General features: G+C 43.7%; 1 protein-coding gene across 12 annotated transcripts in view; it reads right to left on the bottom strand.

The window, feature by feature from the left end:
* Positions 1 to 20,986, bottom strand: part of TSPOAP1 (TSPO associated protein 1) — a 70,094-nt gene that overhangs the window by 27,180 nt on the left and 21,928 nt on the right. For 11 of the 12 annotated variants that reach the window (XM_040612725.1, XM_040612656.1, XM_040612677.1 and 8 more), the window contains exons 6-16: positions 16,686 to 16,793; positions 15,725 to 15,808; positions 14,216 to 14,305; positions 12,771 to 12,893; positions 12,267 to 12,371; positions 11,661 to 11,711; positions 9,018 to 9,038; positions 5,209 to 5,392; positions 4,670 to 4,890; positions 2,205 to 2,314; positions 1,010 to 1,119 (exon numbers count right to left, since the gene is read on the bottom strand). In XM_040612725.1, the coding sequence (XP_040468659.1) occupies positions 1,010 to 1,119; positions 2,205 to 2,314; positions 4,670 to 4,890; positions 5,209 to 5,392; positions 9,018 to 9,038; positions 11,661 to 11,711; positions 12,267 to 12,371; positions 12,771 to 12,893; positions 14,216 to 14,305; positions 15,725 to 15,808; positions 16,686 to 16,793 (1,207 nt within the window). The remainder of the gene's footprint in view (positions 1 to 1,009; positions 1,120 to 2,204; positions 2,315 to 4,669; positions 4,891 to 5,208; positions 5,393 to 9,017; positions 9,039 to 11,660; positions 11,712 to 12,266; positions 12,372 to 12,770; positions 12,894 to 14,215; positions 14,306 to 15,724; positions 15,809 to 16,685; positions 16,794 to 20,986) is intronic. The other variant, XM_040612647.1, reaches the window with a different exon arrangement.

Raw genomic sequence — 20,986 nt, 5'->3', positions numbered from 1 at the left:
GTTTTAGTTCTCTCCTTTGTTATGCTAGCTTCCGTAACAAAGATGTCCCAAAAGGACCCATGGGGATGACTGATACCACAGCACTCTTGGTACGTGCAAGAACCGTCAAACCACGGTCAAAACAGCAGTGCGTAGGCATTGCACTTACTTTCCCCTTTCCACCTCTACCTACAGCAAATCAATTGAAAGCAGGGAAAGCAGAACACGTTAGTAAAGAATAACCTTTTATTCTTTAAACAACAAACAAACAAATAAATACATGAGAAGCTTAGAAATAGAAAGAAAGAAAGAAAGAAAGAAAGAAAGAAAGAAAGAAAGAGCCAGAAGAGTCAAAGAGCAAGCAGTGCAACATGGCATGCATTTGCCTCAGCTCTTGCAAAGCACCTCAGTAAATTAAGGTTCCTTCATCCCATTAAGTAAGCCAGGTCCACAAAGAAACTTCATTACAAATTTACAGTCCACAATTCTTGGTTTTAATCCCATCTGCCTATTAGTCCACCAGGATCGTGTTTTCAAAGGTGCCAAAAGCAAAACACACTGTATGACACCAAATGACATAACAACTGTAGTTCGGACTGCTTATTTTATACCCTGCTCTGCCAAAAGAGCAAGAGGTAGTTAAGACCATCAGCTGCTTACAATCTCTGCCTCACTATGAAGTTACTGGAAAGAGGGAAACAGACCATATGCAGAAGGTGCCCAGGGCTGAACATGTTCCTCTCCACAGCTAGGGAGGAATCATGTGGGGATGAAACCTGGAGCTCTCCTGAAAGCAGTGGCAAAATTTCCACTGAAATCACTAGACCAGGATTTCATGTTCTAGACTCAATTTAATCATGACACAAATAAACCCTTTTCCAACAGAATCTGCTCTTGCCTCTAACAAACTAACTTTGGGTAGAAAACCTTTATCTTGAAGTGTCAAGATTCACTAAATTCCTCTCTTGGTTTTTTTAAGAGATCAACTTCCCACAGTAGTTTGGTCACATTTAATTCTACTAAAACACACCTTCAAAGAAGCCATCTTCATCCATGTCTCCATAGATGTAAATATATTCGCCAGCAGTCAGTGGAAGCTCTGCCTCTGGATTTTCATTAGGCCCATCAAAAGGATTGTAGCTGAAATATTTACAATATGAAGACTTACTTTGTATAGCAACTTTCACAGCAATACATTCGAGCAGTGATGTTAGATCAGCTTACAATTCACTGGGACTGCATCCACTTTTTGCAAGTGGCAAATTCCACAGACAAAGGTCAGTATTTTAGTTTACAGTTTCATAAATAACTAATAACATATTGTTCCATGTTCAAATAGCAGCTAGGAATAAGGTTTTGAGTAGCAGGACTGACATCTTGTGATGTCTGAATGAACAGATCAGAGTGACTCAAGAAAGTGTTTAAGAGAAGATTTGAATTACCTGAGTGCCTGCTGTGTTTCTGAGCGTACTAAGTAGATAAGCTGTAGGACTCTGCACTTCTAAAACAGAAACCCTGAAATTCACCTGCAGCCTTAACTATTTTATGTAGATATCTCTCTACTTTTCATGCATTTGATAGTTTTGACTGAAAACAAAAATAAATTTTTGAAAATGCCCAAAACTTGTAAGGTACACTTTACTTGCCATATGACTGTCATGGACAAGCACAGCACAGAATCTCAGAATTCCTGTCTTTAAAACCCTAAAGAATGAGCTGATCCGTGCAAGAACAACATTACATGAGTGAAAAAAAAAGGTTTCTAGCCCTTTTTTTTTTTCCTCATAATTATCCAGCCCTCAGGATACAAGTTACAAAACACTCAGTGCTGTAACTCCATGTTTTGAACAGCAAGTCAAAAACTTCACTTAGCATAAAAACGGTAAATACACTGGTGATAGGATTTGGCCTCCAGGTAGTTCTAATGTGCCTACCCCAGGATTCTCAAGCTCATCAGAGGGCCTACCACAGGGAAATGCCTCATGAAAAACCTTTATCTTTGCAAGCACCTACTGCCAACTCCTGCTCTTTAGTCTTTAAAAGGGATTTCAACATTCCAAAGCAATGTTATCCCTCTGAGCTGAGCGAGGCCTTATGGGCCGAAGACTCTGACATGGAAGACACAGATCACATCTGATCTGCTCCTCACAAGCACAGAATTATCCGAGTTTTCTTCCTCCCAGTCTACAGTGTAACCTCATAGACCACAAGAAATGATCCAGTACCTGTACCGAGCTAAGAACACCTGGAGCTTTGCAGGGCCTTGGCTGCCTGGCTCAGGCATTAGAGAGATGCTGTCAACATCCAGTTCTTCCATTTCACTTGCAGTGTCCACCTAAAAACATTGAAGATGAAGGATATGATAAGGCCCAAATCAGAGTAAAGGAACACTCTTTCATCGGGTTCAAACACCGATGAACAAGTCCCCTAAGATCATGTACGGTGTCAGTCTGGCCACCAGGCTAAAGACCACCTGGCAGAATGACTTTTAAGGTGAAAAAGTAGTAATAAGAGGCAACACCTCCAAGTTGCAACTTCAGAGGTTCCAGTCAAACACCAGGAAAAACTCCTTGCCCAGGTGCGTGATGCAGCTTTGCGACAGGTTCCCACTGAAGTGGGGGATCTCCATTCGTGGAGAGCCTCAGCTAGACAAAGCCATGGCCACACTGATCTAGTGTTGGTGATAGGCCACTGGAGTAGGAGATTGGAGAGACGCTTGGAGAGGTGCCTTCCACCCTACATATCCGTAATTCAGTATATTCATTTCTTGCTACCTCTAAATGGTAGCTGTCCGCGTGTGCAACATAAATGGCAACCTGTACAAAGGAGACCTTACAGTTTTATTAGACGTCTAGGTCTCTAAGCGCTTTTGTTCAGGCAGTTCCCCTCCGGCACCTGTAAATACTTCAATATAATGTGTATGTACTTTCAGAACACTAGGTAGAGCTTTGGTTGGACCTGGTAGGGCCACCTAGACCAAACAGCTGGCTCTGATAACATCCAGTAGCATGCTGCAGGAAAGCATACAAGAGACAGGGCAAACATGAAACTCCTCTTCCCCATATTGTCTCTCACTTTCCAACAATTGGCTGCTTACAGACTTCCTAAGCTGGAGGCTGCACCCTGAATGCATTTGGTGGCTACTAGCAGAAGAATCTTTGAGAAATTTGTCTCAGTCTTTTTGATCCCAGTGACGTTTTGGAATTTTACATCCAGTGGCAATGAGTTATATAATAAAATCATACTTCTTGAGGAAATGCAGTTCCTTTGTGTTTCTTTGAAATGGTGCCAGTGAACCAATTCAAGCTGCTTTTTTCAAGCAGACCTCAAGGATGAACACCCATTGAAGGCACTAGAATACAAAGTAGGTGTTTTCTAGTATATGAACTGCCAAACTTAATCTCTGAAAGAGTTCAGAGCACCTTTTCAATGCAATATACTCCTTGTAAGGCAAATCTGCATCATGTCCTAGGATAACAAACACCTGCACCCTGTAACACCCAAAGACAGACCCAAATGGAGTAGCTTTTAGTAGCCTGGCCAACACTCTGGAATGTTCCCATAACCATGTGTTGCTGAAGCCAAACGCTCTACACACTGGCTCTTTTCCAAGGACACCACACCGATCTCTATAAGCACTACTTGCCTTATCTCTCCATGGAGGCACAATGGCTTCCAAGCTTTCTCTTGAACCAAAAAAATATTAATTTTTCCCACTACAAAATTGATAGCAGTCACATACTCGTTCCTCCACAGGTGTGACATTCACTTTGCCTCTGAACCTGACAGCTTCTCAGAGCTCTTACACAGTGGTAGGCGCTGCCTGCCACAGCAGCATCCCTTCCTTCGTGCCCTGGCCTCAGTGGCTCAAGACTTGAGTGTCCTCCACAGGTACAATGAGGCACTCCATGTGGCCTTGAAGATTTGCATGCCCAGGAAACAGCAGTGGACCAAAGGAGCAAAAGTTGCTTCCCGTGCCATCACAGCCAGCCCCACCCGCAACACTTCCTTACCCTAAACTGTCACATGAAGTGATATACAGCAGAGAGTACGAAAGACTGTGTAAGTGAACCCTACAGTACAACGTAAGAGCTCCTGGGGAGAAGCAACAACTGTCTATGAGATCTTGGTGACACAAACAAGCAAAGTCTATTCATTTTGCCCCTCTGCTAGCACAAACTGAGCATCTTTTTATGGTTTCTTTCACAAAGTAAAATTTTAATACCTAAAAGCATGCAAAGAAGTTTGAGCCCCTCATCCAGAGCTCAAGGCCAAAAACCATCAGAAATCAAGGCCAGAAAAAAACTGGACACAGTTCCTCAGCATGCTAAAAATAACAGTTTGTAGCCTTTGTGTGTTTTAGCAGTAGCTGAGATGTCACAAGAAAGCTTAGCAGGAGCTTTCCCACACTTCCCACCAATGGACCTCTCCATACTGCTCCTTCTCCAAGCCCCCAGCACTGTCTGCTCTGTTGTTTCCTTCCTGGAGCACAGCAATTATGTTCAAATGAGTATTACAGACATTGGCATGCAAGGCCCCTTCAATTTTTTCCTACAGCTTTTCTCTTGTTTTTCCCACTTTTTTCAGGCAGCCAGGAGGGAATGAATGCAACTTTACCAGTGCTCTCAGCAATGCATTTATTCCCTCGTGGCTAGAAAGCACAGGCCGCAGAGGGGGCTCCCATACTGACCTCTGGAGTTGGGGAGGATTTTGGACTGTTCTGCATGGATTCTGATTTTGAAGAGTTTGACTGAGATTCCACTTTCTTGGCTTGTCTCTGAGAACTGGTAGCAGCAACTGGGGAGCCAACAGTGGCATCAGGCGCCCGCTGTGATGACTCAAACTCATCAGCCTCTTCATTCTGAACCTTCTTAGCACTCTGGTGAGTAAGCAATCCAGGAAGAGTTGACTCTGCCATAAAAGAATCTGTCCATTACTTTTAGCCACAGGCAGAATACAAGATCAGCAGTGAGCAACACAATGCGCAAACACCCTTTAATGCTCAGGTCTCTAAAAATATGACTCATTTAGCAGCGCAACAGACTGGACACCCCGGGCTCTCTTTGGTCAGACAAATGCCAAGTTCTCTTTATGACTACAAAATGAACCACAAGAGAGACAGAGGTCTCAAAAATTAACTGAACATTTGAATTATTTTCTTTACACCTTTCCATTTACACAAGTAACAACTCATTTGTCAAAACACTTGCGGGCATCTCCAGTAATTACCCTTCTCCCAGTGGGGCTGTGGGGTAGAGCTGCAGAGAGCAAGAGGAAGCTCAGAAGTCACCAGTGTAGAGGTGAGAAGGTCGATTTTTCCTGTTTGAAGCCGGAACTCTTTGAGTTCTTGAGACAGGAGGCTGAACTGCTCTGTTTGGCTGCGACACTGGTCTTCTAGATCTTTCACTCGGGCCTGACAGGAGAGACACAAGATGAGGGAAAAACTCATACCAAAACCACCACAGAGGCTCCAAACAGCATTTCCCTTTGCCATGTCTTTTCAGTGGGTCTCGGATTCCCAGGAAGCTAAAGGTGTGCCATGCCCAGGAATGGTCATTAGGAGCCGTCAGCTCCACACCTAAACCATCTTTGAAAACCCAAGCCTCATCATCTATGAGGACCCTGACTACAAGTTCAATTAGGCATTACCCCTGAAATTCTGGGTCTGAACTTCAATATCCTATCCAAGTCCTGCACAAGACCAGATGAGATAAGTCAAAGATAAATAAGCCTTGAAAAGAAAAAAGATTGAAAAGCTTTGCTTGTTTATTGGAGCATTAAAATCACACCTCCAAAGGAATTGCTCTCCCAGTGCTCCATTTGGTCCATCACTCCCGAGGCTCTCAAAACCCTACCCTGGCCTGGCCTTCTCACCATTCTGGGCAGGACTCCTGATTGTCCCTCCAGATCTCAGCTCCTCCAGGGGCTAGGAAGGGCAGAGAGTACTGGCACCCTGGTCCATGCTGCAGAACATTTCTTTGATGCAGGCAGCCCACACATGTTGCCACCAGGTCCTACAGGGATGACGCTCCAGGAAAATGCATGCTGAGTACAAGAAAGCTACATCTCAGCAAGATGAGATGCAGGAAAGCCTTAGAGAAGAAATACTATGGAAAAGGAGGGACACATTCATACTAGAGAACCACTTGTATTTTCCAGTATTCTCTTTCTACCATCTCTGCATCTTCCCCTTCCAAAATATTACCGAGTCCTGGCTGTCCTTGCACATCCCCACATACTCCCCAGTTGTAGGCACACCAATTCCCAGGAGAAGGCAACTGCTTCCCTCCCTCTTCTCACTCTTCCACCACGTAACACCTTACTCTGCCTTCTTAGACAGGTATCCTGTGTAGGCCCTGCTCACGCACTTCAGGTAACGAGTAAACAAAAAACATTAGGGCTGGATAGGAATATATCACCTAATCAGTTCTTCAACTGAATTAATGCAGACAATATTTAATTAGGCACTAGTGCATCTGGTTGAGGTGCAGACTCTGCCTTGCAAGAGTTGACAGTTGTACCCTTTTTTCTCTTTGGGCTGAGATCACACCAGGCTTTGCAGTCACTCATCTCATCATTTTCTGTAGGTAAGATGCAACAAAATAGATGACTGCATTGTGCTCTTCAAAATTTTCCATTCTACAAAAAGCGTTTGAAGTGTCTTTTTCTTCTTCCAAATCAAAAAATAAATCATGCCTTGAAATATTAAGTAAGACAGGAAGTCTGATTTTTAGGAAGCTCTAAAAATAACACATCTAACCTGGAAAAAGCTTTCTTTCTGGTCTCAGAGTACCACAATATCCTTCTAGCCCACTCCCTAACTTACATGGGTGCATGCATTTTTATTTTATTGTGACAGGTCTGTTTTGAACATGTCAGTTTATCACCTATTTCCTTCACAACTAGCTAGGTGCTCTAAGTCTTTAAGGGAAGCCTCTGAAATCTGGCAAGAAGTAACTGCTGCTGAACTGAAAGACAGTATCAGATGCCATGAGCAACTTCCAGAAGTGTCTGCATTTTCCACTCAAAGCCAACTCCTTGTTCACTAAGTCATGTTGTACAGAGCCCCTCTGCAATCATGAGTGTTTGAATTTACTTACAGGTAAGATTTTTTGCATAAATGCTTCTCCCCTATGCATAACATCTTAATAAAGAAAAGAAACCATGAACAGTTGCACTGGGTCGAAGTAGGGTTTTCTCTAGACCAACATCTGTCCCCAGTCCCACCCTGGGACACAGCCTATGACAAGAGACAGGTTACAGAACAACTGCAGGACCACAGAGGGTTTTCCTATATTGTCTGGAGACCTGAGCCAGTAGATGCATCTGGAATATTGTGTTTAATAGCATCCTAATAGTTCCTTGGTTCTGTAAACGTATTAATCACAGTTTAAATCCATTTATACTGGTGGCCAAGTAAATAGCCTAGATAATCCACAGTTTAATTCTGAGATATCCAATTGGTCAGGTGTCTTTTAGATCTTGTGTTATTCAAAACAACGTACAAACATCTCTTAAATATTACTACCACATCACACACAAAGCGCACTTCTAGTGGACTACTTGCAGAGGTTCACACACAGCTGAGTAAGCAGCAAGTTTCCAGGGCAGTTCTAGGAGATGGGGGGATAAGGAAGAGGAGCCTAAGGACACAGCCAGGAGCTTCAGGGAACCAGCAGGAATCAAGCCCCAGACACAGAAGAGGTAGGAGACTTCTGTGTCTATGCCCAACCCAAAAGGAGGAAAGAAAGGACCCTCACACCAACCGAGACTGAGTACCATGATTACCAGAAGAGGCTGCAAGAGCAGGGAGCAGAGCCTGGTGGGGTCAGTTTAACAAGCAGTTCAGGAACTTACTCTCATTTTCCACACCAAGCTAAACCCAACCACCATCAGCTCAGCCCTGTCCTCTTAGACACTCTCCTTCTGGGCTGTGCTATTACACTTCTCCTACAGATGACACTCCTTCATCCAGATGTCCCTTGTTACCCTTCTCCATATCTTCTGCTGTATGTTTTTGAGATCAGAGAATCACCATTTTGCTAGAGGGAACTCTACAGACCTACAGTCCAAACTCCTGCTCAAAGAAGGGCTAACACCAAAGGGATTAAAGGAACATCTGTAACTCCACATAGATGTGGGTGCTACTTCTACAGGATGTGGGCATACCCCAGTAATGTCCTTGAGCTGTTCCCAATTCCCTTCCTAAAAGTTCCAAACACTGTACTTGCCTTTTTGACCAGACTCGTGAATTAGGCTGACATTTAAAAAAAAATCACCCTACCTCAAACATTGCATTTTCTGTCACAACAGGTAAGTCAGAGCCCACCACTGTGCACATTTAGGAACGGCTGCTTCTCCTCCATGTGCACAGTCAGTGTTACCTGTCATTTAATCTCCCTGTTGCTCATGAGATCTTCTCACAGCTCTCTGCAGTCAGATCTGAAGGTGACTGCTGAAAGCAGTTTTCTATCAGCTACAAACCTCACCACTCCCATATAAGCCTTCTTTCCAAATCATTTGTGAATAGGCTGGCTAGCACAACTCCCAGACTACAGCTTCATCAGTTACTGCCTCTTCTGTGAAAACTATTACTCACAATCTCAACTTCCCATCCTCCAACCAATTACAAAGCCAGCAGGACCTGTCTTTTTCTTTCACTTTCATTTGCAATGCTAACTACCATCGCTTTTGGGTTTTGAAGGAAAGTCTTCACTCTTGGACTGCAAGTCGTTCCCAAAAGACCTTTAAATTTATGCAACACATGGAGAAAGTGCACAGTTGGACAATTGTAAAAATCTGGGAATGCCAAAAAAATAAAGCTCCTAATTCTAATTGGTCAAGAAAGCAAAGCGTTTAAACAGAAAAGCAGCTGCTCCATCAAACTCATAGGTGTTAGCTCCTTTAATTACATTTCTTTCTTGGAGTTGACACTCTTGCAATCTTTTCCAGAGTATAGTTAAAACAAGAACATCAAGCAACTGTCAAAGTCAGGACAGAGGAGAAAAATGTCCTGTTTGACAGGATTATAGCAGTACCTGCATGCAATCCAAAGTACTCTGGTAGCAAGAAAAGCAAAAAGATATAAAACCACATCAGCAGTTACACTAGCCAAATATCAACAATCTGCCAAAGATAACCCAGCCCTCAGTTTGAATGAAATTGTTTTCTCACCGACTTACAGTGTTTGCCTTGTTCCATACTGAGATTCCCACAAGCATCTACTTGCTAAACAAAAGCCAAATCCCGCATACCAAATGCATGTGTAAAACAACCTCGCACTTTTTGAGGTCCTGCAAATCACAATATGCTTTGAGTGCCAGCACCAAATTTCAAGCCCTCTTTTCCCAGCACATTGCAACCACCCATAAAATCAATGGAATGGACACCTTGTGTTCAGAACTTTCCCCAGGTCTGAGACCAAGGAGTTCTAAGAATCAAGGCACAACTCAGAACCTGGCTTTGACATGATTTCAAGCAGCTAACAGCCTGCTCAGTCACGCACCCTGCTCCTATGTCAGGGAAAACAGGCAAAGTTTCCGTTCACCGTATTTCCCAATAAAATTTTATACTGTATTCCTCAAATCAGGCTGGTGTCCTTTGCATCTCTGCAGTGCAAAAGGCAGTTGAGAATCTTGTCTCACGAACTTTGTAACCACTACTGAACTCCTCCATTCCCATGACTATACCCTCGAGGTTTCTTTTCTAAGCTGAGACAATCCTTCTATCCATGGTATTTCTGCACACAGAAGCCATCCCATACCTCTACTTACCGCCATCACTGCCTTATCACACAACTACAGAACAGCCGAGGCTGGAAGGCAGCTCTGGAGATCCCCTAGGTCAACTCCCTCAGCTCAAAGCAGAGTCAGCTACAGCAGGTTGCAGAGAGCTTTGTCTCGTTGAGTTTTGAACATTTCCAAGGAGGGAGACTCTACTTACGACAACCATGTGACTGAACTCTTCCAACAGAAAAACAGACCACACTCATTTTTCATTAATACTATATCAAAAAGCAATCCAAACACATGTAAAAATGACAATACGCAATGTAAGCGCCCCAAACCCCTAATTTTGCCCTACACTGATGTTCTGGAATGACTGTGATTATAGTTAAGGCATTTAAATAACTGTTGCTCCACATTAAACTAGCTTTTAATGACAATTTCTTTTTCTTCAGTCCACCTGGTGTCATTGACTTACAACATCTCTGTACCAGTAACATGAAAGCAAGAATATTTAACTGATGAGGCCCTTGCACAAGAACATGACTGGCCTCTCAACACAGAACAAAATGACTGTTCCTTTCTTCCTTTACACAGGTAGATGTTTAATATAAACCTTAGCAGCTTCTCCAATCCTTCAGTGGATTAGTTCAGGAAGCATTTGGCAATCATCAAACCTCCCTTTCCTTAAAGGCTGCTAAGAAGCCAGCTAAACACCAACTGACGTAAGAGCAGCACCCGTATCAGCTCTGAACCTCTCTGCAGCTGAAAGCAGATGTCCCAGAAAGGACACGGCAACAGGGTAATAATTAACATCACTTCCCCACGATATTCACCCAGCCTGCAACAACTTCAACCCCATTCAGTAGAAGCCCAGCACTCTTGGGCTCTACAGTTCAGATACAGATCAGGCCCCCTTCAAAGGAGATGTTATTTGCAGCCATGGAGCAATCTCCTCCGTCAAGGACGCTTACCACCTCACTTCACTCTCCTGGGCTCCTAACAGCCACAGAGCTGCTGCACAGCAGTGGACACAGGCAATTCAGACTGACACCTCTGATTGTAAGTCACCACTACAGACGGGGCCACGGCCTCACACGGCCTCATTAGCATGAGATCTCACTGTCCAGGTGTTGTACAGCGAGGCATTCTGCTTGGTCTCAGATGGTTTAGTATTCAGAGAACCTCAGTGGACTGAGGGAGCAGAAGCTGCCCTATTTGCCATAACACCTAACAACTTCCTGGCAGCCACTACATCACCACATTAAGTTCCAGGGTTGGGTGCTCTGCCTTTGCAGCTCCAGGAATCCACAGCCAAGGTTTTCTCCAAACTCATCCTGATAAACACCAAGATAAAGCACATCCAAAACTAAAACAGTGCTCATCACATCTGCCGCATCACCATTAAGCTGTCTGCCACCACAGCAAAGCATATTCTGTGTGGGTGTCAGAGCATGCGCACAGCCGATGCCAGCCCAGCAAATGGGACAAGGGAGCTGCCTCAAACTCCACCACTTATTATGCTCCAGCAAAGGCCACATTTCTCCTTTTTTTTCCCTAATAAAAAGCACAGAGCACGTACACACAACAGAGATTTCAGATCACATGGATGCAAGTATTCTTTCTGCCTGCACACAATCCTGGAAAACGGAGCAGGCAGATCTGAGATTGGTTACTTAACACATCCCTCAAAGAGTTTCTGGGCACAATCTGAACAAAGTAACCTGTCCAAGGACTGAGCAGGCCAGAATTTAAACCCCTAAAACTTTGATCCCAGAAACTACTCTGCAAGCACAACCAATACTTGTTCACAGCAGCAAGATGTTGCATCTAATCAAGACATTAAAGCGTTTTGCTCAAGAATCAAAAAAAACCAGGGCATCAAGAAAGCTGACATTAAGAACAAAAGATACCAAATCTGAAGCAACTAATCAATCTTGTTTTCTTCTGTCTTACCTCTAGAAGTTGTACTGCTCCTTCATGTTCTCTTTTTGCCTCTGCCTGCGCCTAAGAAGAAATAAGCAGAGCAAATAAGAAAGCGGCCTACTTAAGTTCACTTCTGCTATCACCACCACCTTGATAGACCATTACAGGTTTACAACACCATACACTCTGAAAGCATCTTTGGTCTTTGAACAAAGAGCAGTGCAAGATCAGAACTGCCATTCATGAGAAAAGCCTTTCACTTTGCTCAGGTACCAGAGTTTGCCTAGAGGCAGAGACACTCTTCCCTGGTTTACTTTATCCTGTAAGCTCACGTATACCTCCTCCATACACTACACTTCCAAGGAAACAAGGTTATGCTCCCTCCCGGCTTCTTGTGCACCTGCTTGCTGGCAGAGCATGGGAAACTTGGAAAGTCCTTGATTTGAAGTAACCACTACTTAGCAACAACTGAAACATCAGTGTGTAATCAACATTATTCTCACATTAAATCGAAAACACAGCATTGTACCACCTACTAAGCAGGAAACTTATCCCAGCCAAAACCAGGACAAAGAATCACATCAGTTTCCACAGGATTCAGAGAGCGAAACATCCATTCTCTCACACACTGCAAACCTGCTGCAACCGTCTGACTTCCTCTTGCTTCTCCTGCAGGACTAGCAGTGCTTCCTTGTGCTCGACTTCCAGCTGCTGCCTTCGCTCAGCCACATTTCTCATGTGCTGCAGAACAATTCACAGACAGTGAAGGGTGACATTACTGAAATACTGTCCTCTGTCCTATCATCAGCCATGAAGTCAAAATATGGCCTGTATTTCATGTCATTCAACAGAGCAAAAACTAAGAAACTCTTACCAAAAGCCAGAGCAACACAGTCAAAGAAAATCCCTAAATCAGTGATGGCCACCTAATTTCCCTTCCACCCAAATCCCTGAAGCAGCCTTTCTAAAGCGCCTCTGCCCACTTTGGGAGGCCATGGTCCAGGATCCTGCAGAAGCAGAATCCCCAACAGAAGCACAAAGACAAAAGAATGGACAAAAAAAGCAAAGAGACAACACATGCTATCCAAAAGCAGCACAAAGTGTCTGCACAATCCTTCCAGCCACGTGAATCCTACTGACCTTCAGGACCTGCTCTAGATTCTCCAGCTTGGTTTGGAGTCCTTGATTCGTCTGAATTACTGAATCTCGCTCCTTAGTAACCAAAACAACCTGCAATTTCAGGTCAGCATTCTCAGATTCAACCTGAGGAGAAAGGATTTTCAATTAGCACAAGGAGCCACAGGTATCCCCTGTATAAATAATGGAGGACAAATTTATTTCTGTATCTCAGTAGGCTGTTTTGCAGACCTGTTTTCTACTTGTAATGATACCAAAATCATGGATCTCCTCTCCCTCTGGCTTTCACTCAGAAGAAATAAATGAACATTTGCATCAATCTTCAATGTGCTGAACACTGTTTGTACATACTGCTCCTCCCACAAGTCACATCTCCCCTCCCCATTTACAAGGAGGAAAGGACTGGGGTATGAACAGGCTACATAGTGAGAAGATTCAAAAAAAGCACAAAGGTCTAGGTCTACAAGTTTTTTTTAATCCTAGGTGGTAGTATTAAACACAGAGAACAGTAGAGAAAGTTCTGTAGCCTGCTGAAATCACGTTTACTTCCTCCACTTACTACAGGAAATTCCAGCAACGTATTTTGCTTCTAGAGTGTGCTACGGCTTGACGACTATTAGCAATGCAAATTATCAAGCAAAGACAAACATTTCCACTCAGAACTAAAAGTTATTAGATAGATGGGAAGCCTTATGCATGGTGACAACATTGACATATGGAACAGACAGGTAACTTTCTAACTCTTGTCTAAACCTGTATTTGTCCAGAGGAGTTGGGAACAGAAACTCATGGAGGATCTTCGTTGGAGTACCAACTCTTCCACCACTCTTCCACACCACAATGTGTTCCTAGAATGCAACCCTCCACGGTGCAGCCACACTGCCCTGAAATCCACTCTGCAAACTGAAGAACGCAAGTATCCTGACTTTTTCCCGAGACCTGAAGCTTTTGTGTTTTCCATCTAGCAAGGGCAGCACTGAATTGCAGGGGTGGCTTTCTCCCCTACCCCATCATCAGCCACCAAAAGCCCTCTTTGAGGACGACAAAAAAATGCCAGAGGCGACTGAGGACTTTCGAACATACTATACACCTGCACCACTTGCGGTGATGCGTTCTGCTCTACGGCCACTCTGACCAGAGCACACTGCTCCCCACCAACCACTGTCTTTGGTTATGAATTCCGTAACAAGTTAGCACAAGTAAACCAAGTACAAACTTAAGTAAGGACAAAGCACCTTGCTCAAGTCTTGGGAAACTCTGTAATAAAAACAGGCCAGTTAACTGCTCTGCTTGCAGTGACCATGGGGTACACAGGCCAGAGAGGTACACAGATGGGTACACAAGCATCGCTCAACCAGCAACTTGAAAACTAGTGTCCTAAAAAGTTGTTCTCAGCAAAACGTTACAGAAGCTAATGTCATGTGATAAACAAAGATACTGCTTTTTACCTGTCCTGCCCATTCAGCCTTCTCATTCAGCTGCAAGTTCTCTTCAGCCAGTCGTGCATTTTCACTTTGTACCTCCTGCAGCTGGATCTCCTGTCCAGGAAGAGCAGGCATTACTACACCAAGGCCCTCAGCCTAACTCCCCCAGTTATTCTGCAGAGTGGAGCTGCTCCTGTTGACTGATGGTACAAGATGCTGACAGGATGCTGCTTGAGGAGTGGAAGGCAGCAGCGTGCAGCACTGCTCAAACAGCTATCATCCCTGTGCCAGACAATATCTTAAGTTTCTTTTCCCATTAACATAAGCTCAAAGCCCAGAATGAGAAAGACATTTCTTTGTCGACTTGATAGCTCCAGTGTTACATTATTTACATATTGCTGTCTAGAACTCCATCTCCACCACCAACAATTCAAGTTTCACTGTTAGTTCAAGGAATAAAAATTATTTGGAAGAATGATGCTAGAGAGACATCTAGGCTGCAAACTTGAGAGTTTTAAACAACTGAATCTGAAACCAGAATTCCGTCTGGAGTTAAGCAAGCAACAAGAGCCAGCTCTCACTCTGCCTCAGAGAATACTGACTCTGAGCAGGCAGGAGACCATGGACATCGGGAGACACTGACTGAATTTGTCAAGTCCAGTCTGTCTAAAGCAACTTTGTACAGCATTACAGGAATTTAATAGTTGCATGATCACATGACTCCGCGTAGACACAGACACTTCCTCATCCCAACGTTTTACAGATCATCAAATATTTTCTGGCTGTTCCAAGAGCTAATCTCCTCTTCTAAGTCTAAGTCCCAGTACTTCAAGGTGAATTGGTCCCTATTTGCCCTTGAAAAGCTACTAACAACATACAATGACCAACTTATTCCTTAAACATCCCATTCTAACCCAGACCATGAGGCTGAGCTATGCACTATGAACTGCTTATGTCTGAGCTATGCATTAGAACTGACCTGAATGGAGACTGGAGCAAGAAATAAAACATTTATTCAGAAGGTAAGCGCTCCTGGGTGAAACTGTACATTGACATAGTCACTAATGTCACCAGTGCTGCTCAGCAAAGTAGAAACAGAAGGGGGAAATCCAGATGCTGTGACATGACTTTCAAAACCCCCATGAAATTAAAGAGGCAAGATCTCATGCAACAAACACGAAGCATAAGAAAATGACCGTGGGTTTGTGTCATTACCACCTCAAGATACAGAAATCTTTCAATACTTTTCTAGAGTGTGTGCAAAAATGGCAAGCATCTCCTCAAGCTAGCAAAGGCCACAGAGTTTCATCCAGTGATTTTTGTAACTACATTCAACCCAAAGCTGGCTGAAAGACTAAATAAACAATTCCAGTCTCAAGGGCTGGAGCCTAAAATCTGTGACACTGTTCAAATTAAGAGAAAGACTGGTGATTCCTTATTAAGATAAACTGAAGAGAATCCAAGGCAGGCATGCAATAACCTAGCTCCTCTCCTACTATTATGCTCACAACAGTAAGCAAAATGAACACTTACCAGTTCTTTGCATCTTTTATGCTTTTTCCTCACTTCATGCTCAAGGTTTTCACATTTTTTGCGCTTTTTCTTGAGTTCAAATTCCTGCATGAAACAAGCACAAGTAGATCAGCAAGTCCCCATTCTTACAATGCATAAGAAATTCAAGCCCAGCTTCTCAGACTCAAAGCTGTATTAGCTATTTTTATTTTCTTAAAAAAATCTCTTTGTGACAAACAGAAACAATATAGAAACCAAGGGAGGGTTTTTTTTAAAAAAAGGTAATGAAAAGCAAAAAACATTTCAAGTGAAACAGCTATTCCTCTCTTCCCCAAGCCTTTCATGTTCTGAAAACAGTTTTCTGTTTCCCATGTGTGCAGACTGTTCCTATTTGTACAGAATAGTATGGCAGACAGGATGCATGGGACAAAAAGACAGAGCTGTGCAAAATATTCAGCTTGAAACACTAGCTGTGCTGTCTTAACTCCTATTCTAATCCAAATGACATCTAACAGAGAGCAGACATCCTCTAGTAATGTACCTTTATCTGCAGTTACTCCCTACCACTCTTGGTTCCTCAGATAGATTAAGAACTGCTAAACTTCACTCTGAACTGTCCTAGTTTGCTGGAATAATTCACAAGGGACATATTCCTCACATGACATCTGTCCCAGTTCAGTCATATCTGTTGCCAGTTTAAATAAGACTAAACAAAACACTGCACAGAATCTACTGGCATGTTTCCCTCTCATTTTCATGTGACATATTCTCCCACAAGCCCAATACCTAGAGCTGTCACCCAGCAATGCTGTCAACGCAGACAGCCTGTGTTTTCCCACCAATTCCCCTAAGCTTCCCACTTTTGCAGAGCAGCTGCACCTAAAAAGACTTCAGTCCCCAAAATCCCCGCCTGGATTGCACAGGTGAGAAAGCCGAGGAAAAGTATAGCACTGCTTCACCCAAAACCAGGTTCACAACTCACCAGCTGTTGTATCTGTTGGCTGCTCTTGTGGTCTCTTACTGCATTTTTGGGAGGGAAATTTTCATGTCCTTCAGAGGCAGGTCCCAGCGGCTGCACACCTGGTTCCACCTGGAAAGCAAACAAGATGCCAGAGAGCTCAGAGACAGCCAAGACTACAGAGCACACCCTGCACACCGAGGGACAAGAGGCTCTCATGGCAGCACGCCTGGGAGAGCAACGCTCCTCATAAAAAACCCTGATCTCCTAACTGTGGCACTGGACATGAAAAAAGGTGAACACCATGCCAGGGATCTCTCAGTCACCAGGGACCTGTGCTGGGAGTCTTCTGGAGCCCAGTGCCAATCACTCCAGCTTGACTAAACCACCCACACGCAACAGTGGGCTCTAGAAAGCTTTCAGATCTGAGTTCCCTTATCTAAGGTTTCAATGAGAGGCATCAGCAACACCTCTCATGGCCCTCTCCAAAGCAAGAAAAAAGTGATGGAAGATGGTCAAAACGGAGAACACAACCCTCATCATGAGCAGAAAGTAGAAATCAGTGAAGATGTCAGAATCTAAAGGCAGGGAAGTGCAGGAAAGACCTATCAAGAAATGGAGCATCCCACCTCAGCCAGTAGCTGAGGAGGACTAAAACGGCAGCAGATGTGCTATGGCTTATGTGCCACCACCAAACCAGATGAAAGGAGACAGTTCTGTACATGTTTGTACGTAAGTTTCTATTAAAATGCCTTTCAATTTGGGCTACAGACAAACACACCTTTAATCCTCTGAATTTTCACTCTCAGCTGATACTTGATTTGACACTGTCTGCCTAGAGTAATCCCTGACAGCAGGGCAAGGCCTGAGGTAAACAGAAGAAAGAAGGCTTTGATGTTTTCAACACTGAATTTAAAATTATTTTTGATAAATAGATTTTACGGACAGAACATCTTTATGATCATCAAAGCCAATCTGTACAGTGAGCAAGCAGTAGGATTTTGTGACTCCACCTCAGCCATTAACTTTCAGTTGACCTCTCATCAAAGTGAAATGAGAAATTCCACTTCTGAACACCTACAGTGCTGAGGGACCTACATTACTAAGTCTGAGCTCCCTTTAGAGTCAGTCATTAGGACAGTGTCTAAGCATTATACCTAAAATGTGATTTCTTACACCCATTTTAGGCTTGAAAGCCACAGGTATTAACTACATCTATATTCACAGTTCCACTGCTGAAAGCCAGGAACTCTCAAGCCTTGACTACCAAGGTTTTCACATTTTCTGCTACAAGAAAAATTCTGAAACCACCTCCCATGTGAACCTTATTCCATACAACCCATGCAGTAAGGTTCACTCTGGAGTCTGGCAGTCTGAGCACCAACCAGCGGCCAGAAATCTTGAGATCTTCCACTCAAGCTACAGTACCTTATGAGCCCCAGCCCTTGGGAGCTTTCATACATGCAGTGAAACCACTATTTAACTGTGAAATATCCAAGCATAAATATTTCTGAGATTTTTGGAGTTTTTTTAAACCACCTGGCACATACTAAGTTTCAAATCTGTATTTCACACCTCCCTCCAAAATTATGCTTCCTTGCAAACTGGAAATGTTGCATTTTAGTCAACCTTAATGAAATTAGGTCCCAAGGAATGATAGTGGTAAAGCCAGTTAAGGTTAGATACTCACTGCACAAATACCATGCACTATGCTTCACAAGTCACATTCTCTTGCAAATAGATAAGCAAGACAAATTTGCTTGTTTGTGATCAGTTCCCAGCAAAAAGCTAAACAAAATGATATTCCTAATAACAGACAACTTACACAAATTACTACAAAATTATAGATTTGCCCACATGGACCTAATTTCCACCCGAGAACAAAGACGTGTCCCCAGCCTCATGCTCATATACTGTTACTTTTATGCAGAACCCAGACTCATCACTGTATTAACTGATAAACAAGACTGGCACAGACCACAAAGAGAGCTGTGACCTGGAGCTGTGCCACCTCATTTATAGAACAGAATCATAGAATTGTTTAGGTTGGAAAAGACCTTTAAGATCATCAAGTCCAATTGTTCACAGCAGGGACTGGAAGATGCTCAAATGAGCCAGGTGCAAGGAATCTGTTCAACCATACAGTTAAAAACCCCTGTAGAACAGCTGCTTTCCACCCCCAGCACTATCCACCTGGGGTGCACTGACACTGGCAGAGATCCTGCTGAGAGAGCAGGATGGGGCTGTACAACTGGTCAGCACCCCCAGGCTGTACCAGCTAAAGCCGAACATAAAACAGACACAAAGTACCTGCACTCTGGCAAATGACCGTAAGATTGAAAGCACACAACACAATAAATTCAATATGTTATAGACTTTTTAGAATGCTCTGCCCTTGGCATCCAGAACACACTATTACAATCCTGCCCCAAAAGAATCGCTACAGGGTTTTCCACCTAACCATGGCCCATTCCCTCAGCTGTGCCAGGGCAGCTCTGCAGTGTCAGGCAGAGCTGGACCAGAAAACTGATGCAGGTTTCAGAACAAGGGGGGAGGAAGGCCAGGTTTGTCAGGTTATTTTTAACTCAGATCCGTCATGTCCCGCTGCTCAACATAAGTTGCACCAACATAACCAAAGAGGCAGTGAGGACAAGCACTGGTGAACAGGAGGCTGTTGAAGCCAGCCAAGGAATGAACTCCCTGCTAAATTATGATTTGTCATTACAGAGATGTGCATCACCCCAAAACCCTAAATAAAGAAGTAGAGAAACCAGAAGAAGAACAGAGAAATGGCATTTTCCAAGGACATTTAGAGGCAAAGCTTGCTCTTTATACTCTGAGGAAGTTCTTTGAAAGCTGGGGAATACTGCCCTGATGCACTGTGCTGGGGAACAGGACAGAAAAGCAAAGTAATTTCTGTCAATTACAGTAACTGTGGTTACTGCCCCAAGAGCTGACTTCATCCTCAGCATGGCACCTCTGCACCTATATGAATACTGCCTGTTGAGGCTGGGGTGTTCTGCGCTACAGGTCTCAGCCAAAAGACTGCCGACAGCCTTCTTGCTCCCTCTCGACACTACCACTGTCGGGCTTAGCCTTGTTGCTATTTGTCACCTGGAAAATCTTTTCACAACGAGGACAGGCTCTCCTGAATCAGTGAGAAAGACCATAATCAGTTGAAAATAAAGTTATGAAAGGGTTGCTCAAGGAAGACAAGGGCAGAGGGGAAAGAAAAAAAAAAAAAAGTCTGTGCATCCCTCATCATCACAGAGGAGCTAGGAGTGGGGTGGGATGGGGGGATGGGGGGGTGTCTGTGTGTGGCCAGCAGGCCAGAAATCCTGAATTAGCCTCAGACCAGAGCTGAGGATCTCTCTGAAACTAAGCTGCCTATAATAACTGCGGAGGCCACCAAAATGCACGGCAACAAATCACCAGGATTGGACATTAACCCATGGGTTCAAAAAAACCCTTCGGCATGAACTGAATCTCTCACTTCAGCAGTAACTGAATCAAGACATACAGTGTGTCACTCCCCTGACACTGCCTTAATATGAAATAACTGGAAGATGCCAAATGTCAAGTTTTAAGAGTACTCCAGTGGAGTGAAAACACAGACCAGTACACCTGACAGATGTTCCGGACAAAATTCTAGAAATCACAGCAAACATCAGACACTTAAAAACCCACTAAATAAACATATCTGGGGGAGGACGACATGGGAACAGGACGGACCCCACTCACAGATCTATAAAGAGTTTTCTTAAGGTGTCAGCATTCAAATGGGTGAGGGAGATTCAGTAGGTACAATCTGCTTGGGTGCTCTGAACACATGCAGCTACAGTGTCCTGAAAGGCTCCTGCAGACACTGAGCCACAACAGGATGAGGGGGGAGGTTTTCTCTCGAGTAAACAGCTAGTAAAAGTGAGAGGACTAAAGTTAGAGGAGGCAGCAGGAACCCTGCTCTCCAAGTACTGATGTTGCAAAGAGACAAATGGTGAAGAGGGCCTCATGACACTGAGAGATTACAGAAGGCCATCAAACAATGTTTTAGTAGAACCCCGTGCCAAGACAAAAAGGCGAAGAGACCTACTGGGAAAAGGAGAGAAAACTTCATTATGCCACCATATAAATTAATGACACAGCATCTCAGCTCCTGCGTGCAGTGCTGCTTCCCCCAACACAAAAATGACAATGTACAAAGGAAGGAGATAAAGATGATTAACGCTGAATAATGGAAAAGCCAGAAACAAACAAAAAAAATGGGTGAAGAAGGGCCTGTCAACTCCCGAGCAACTTGTAAAAAGCGAACAAGGCATAAATATTCA

Source organism: Falco naumanni, chromosome 1 (assembly GCF_017639655.2).
Source record: "Falco naumanni isolate bFalNau1 chromosome 1, bFalNau1.pat, whole genome shotgun sequence".
NCBI classification, from domain to species: domain Eukaryota; kingdom Metazoa; phylum Chordata; class Aves; order Falconiformes; family Falconidae; genus Falco; species Falco naumanni.
The sequence above is the reverse complement of the archived record's forward strand: the minus strand, read 5'-3'. Positions and strand labels throughout refer to the sequence as shown.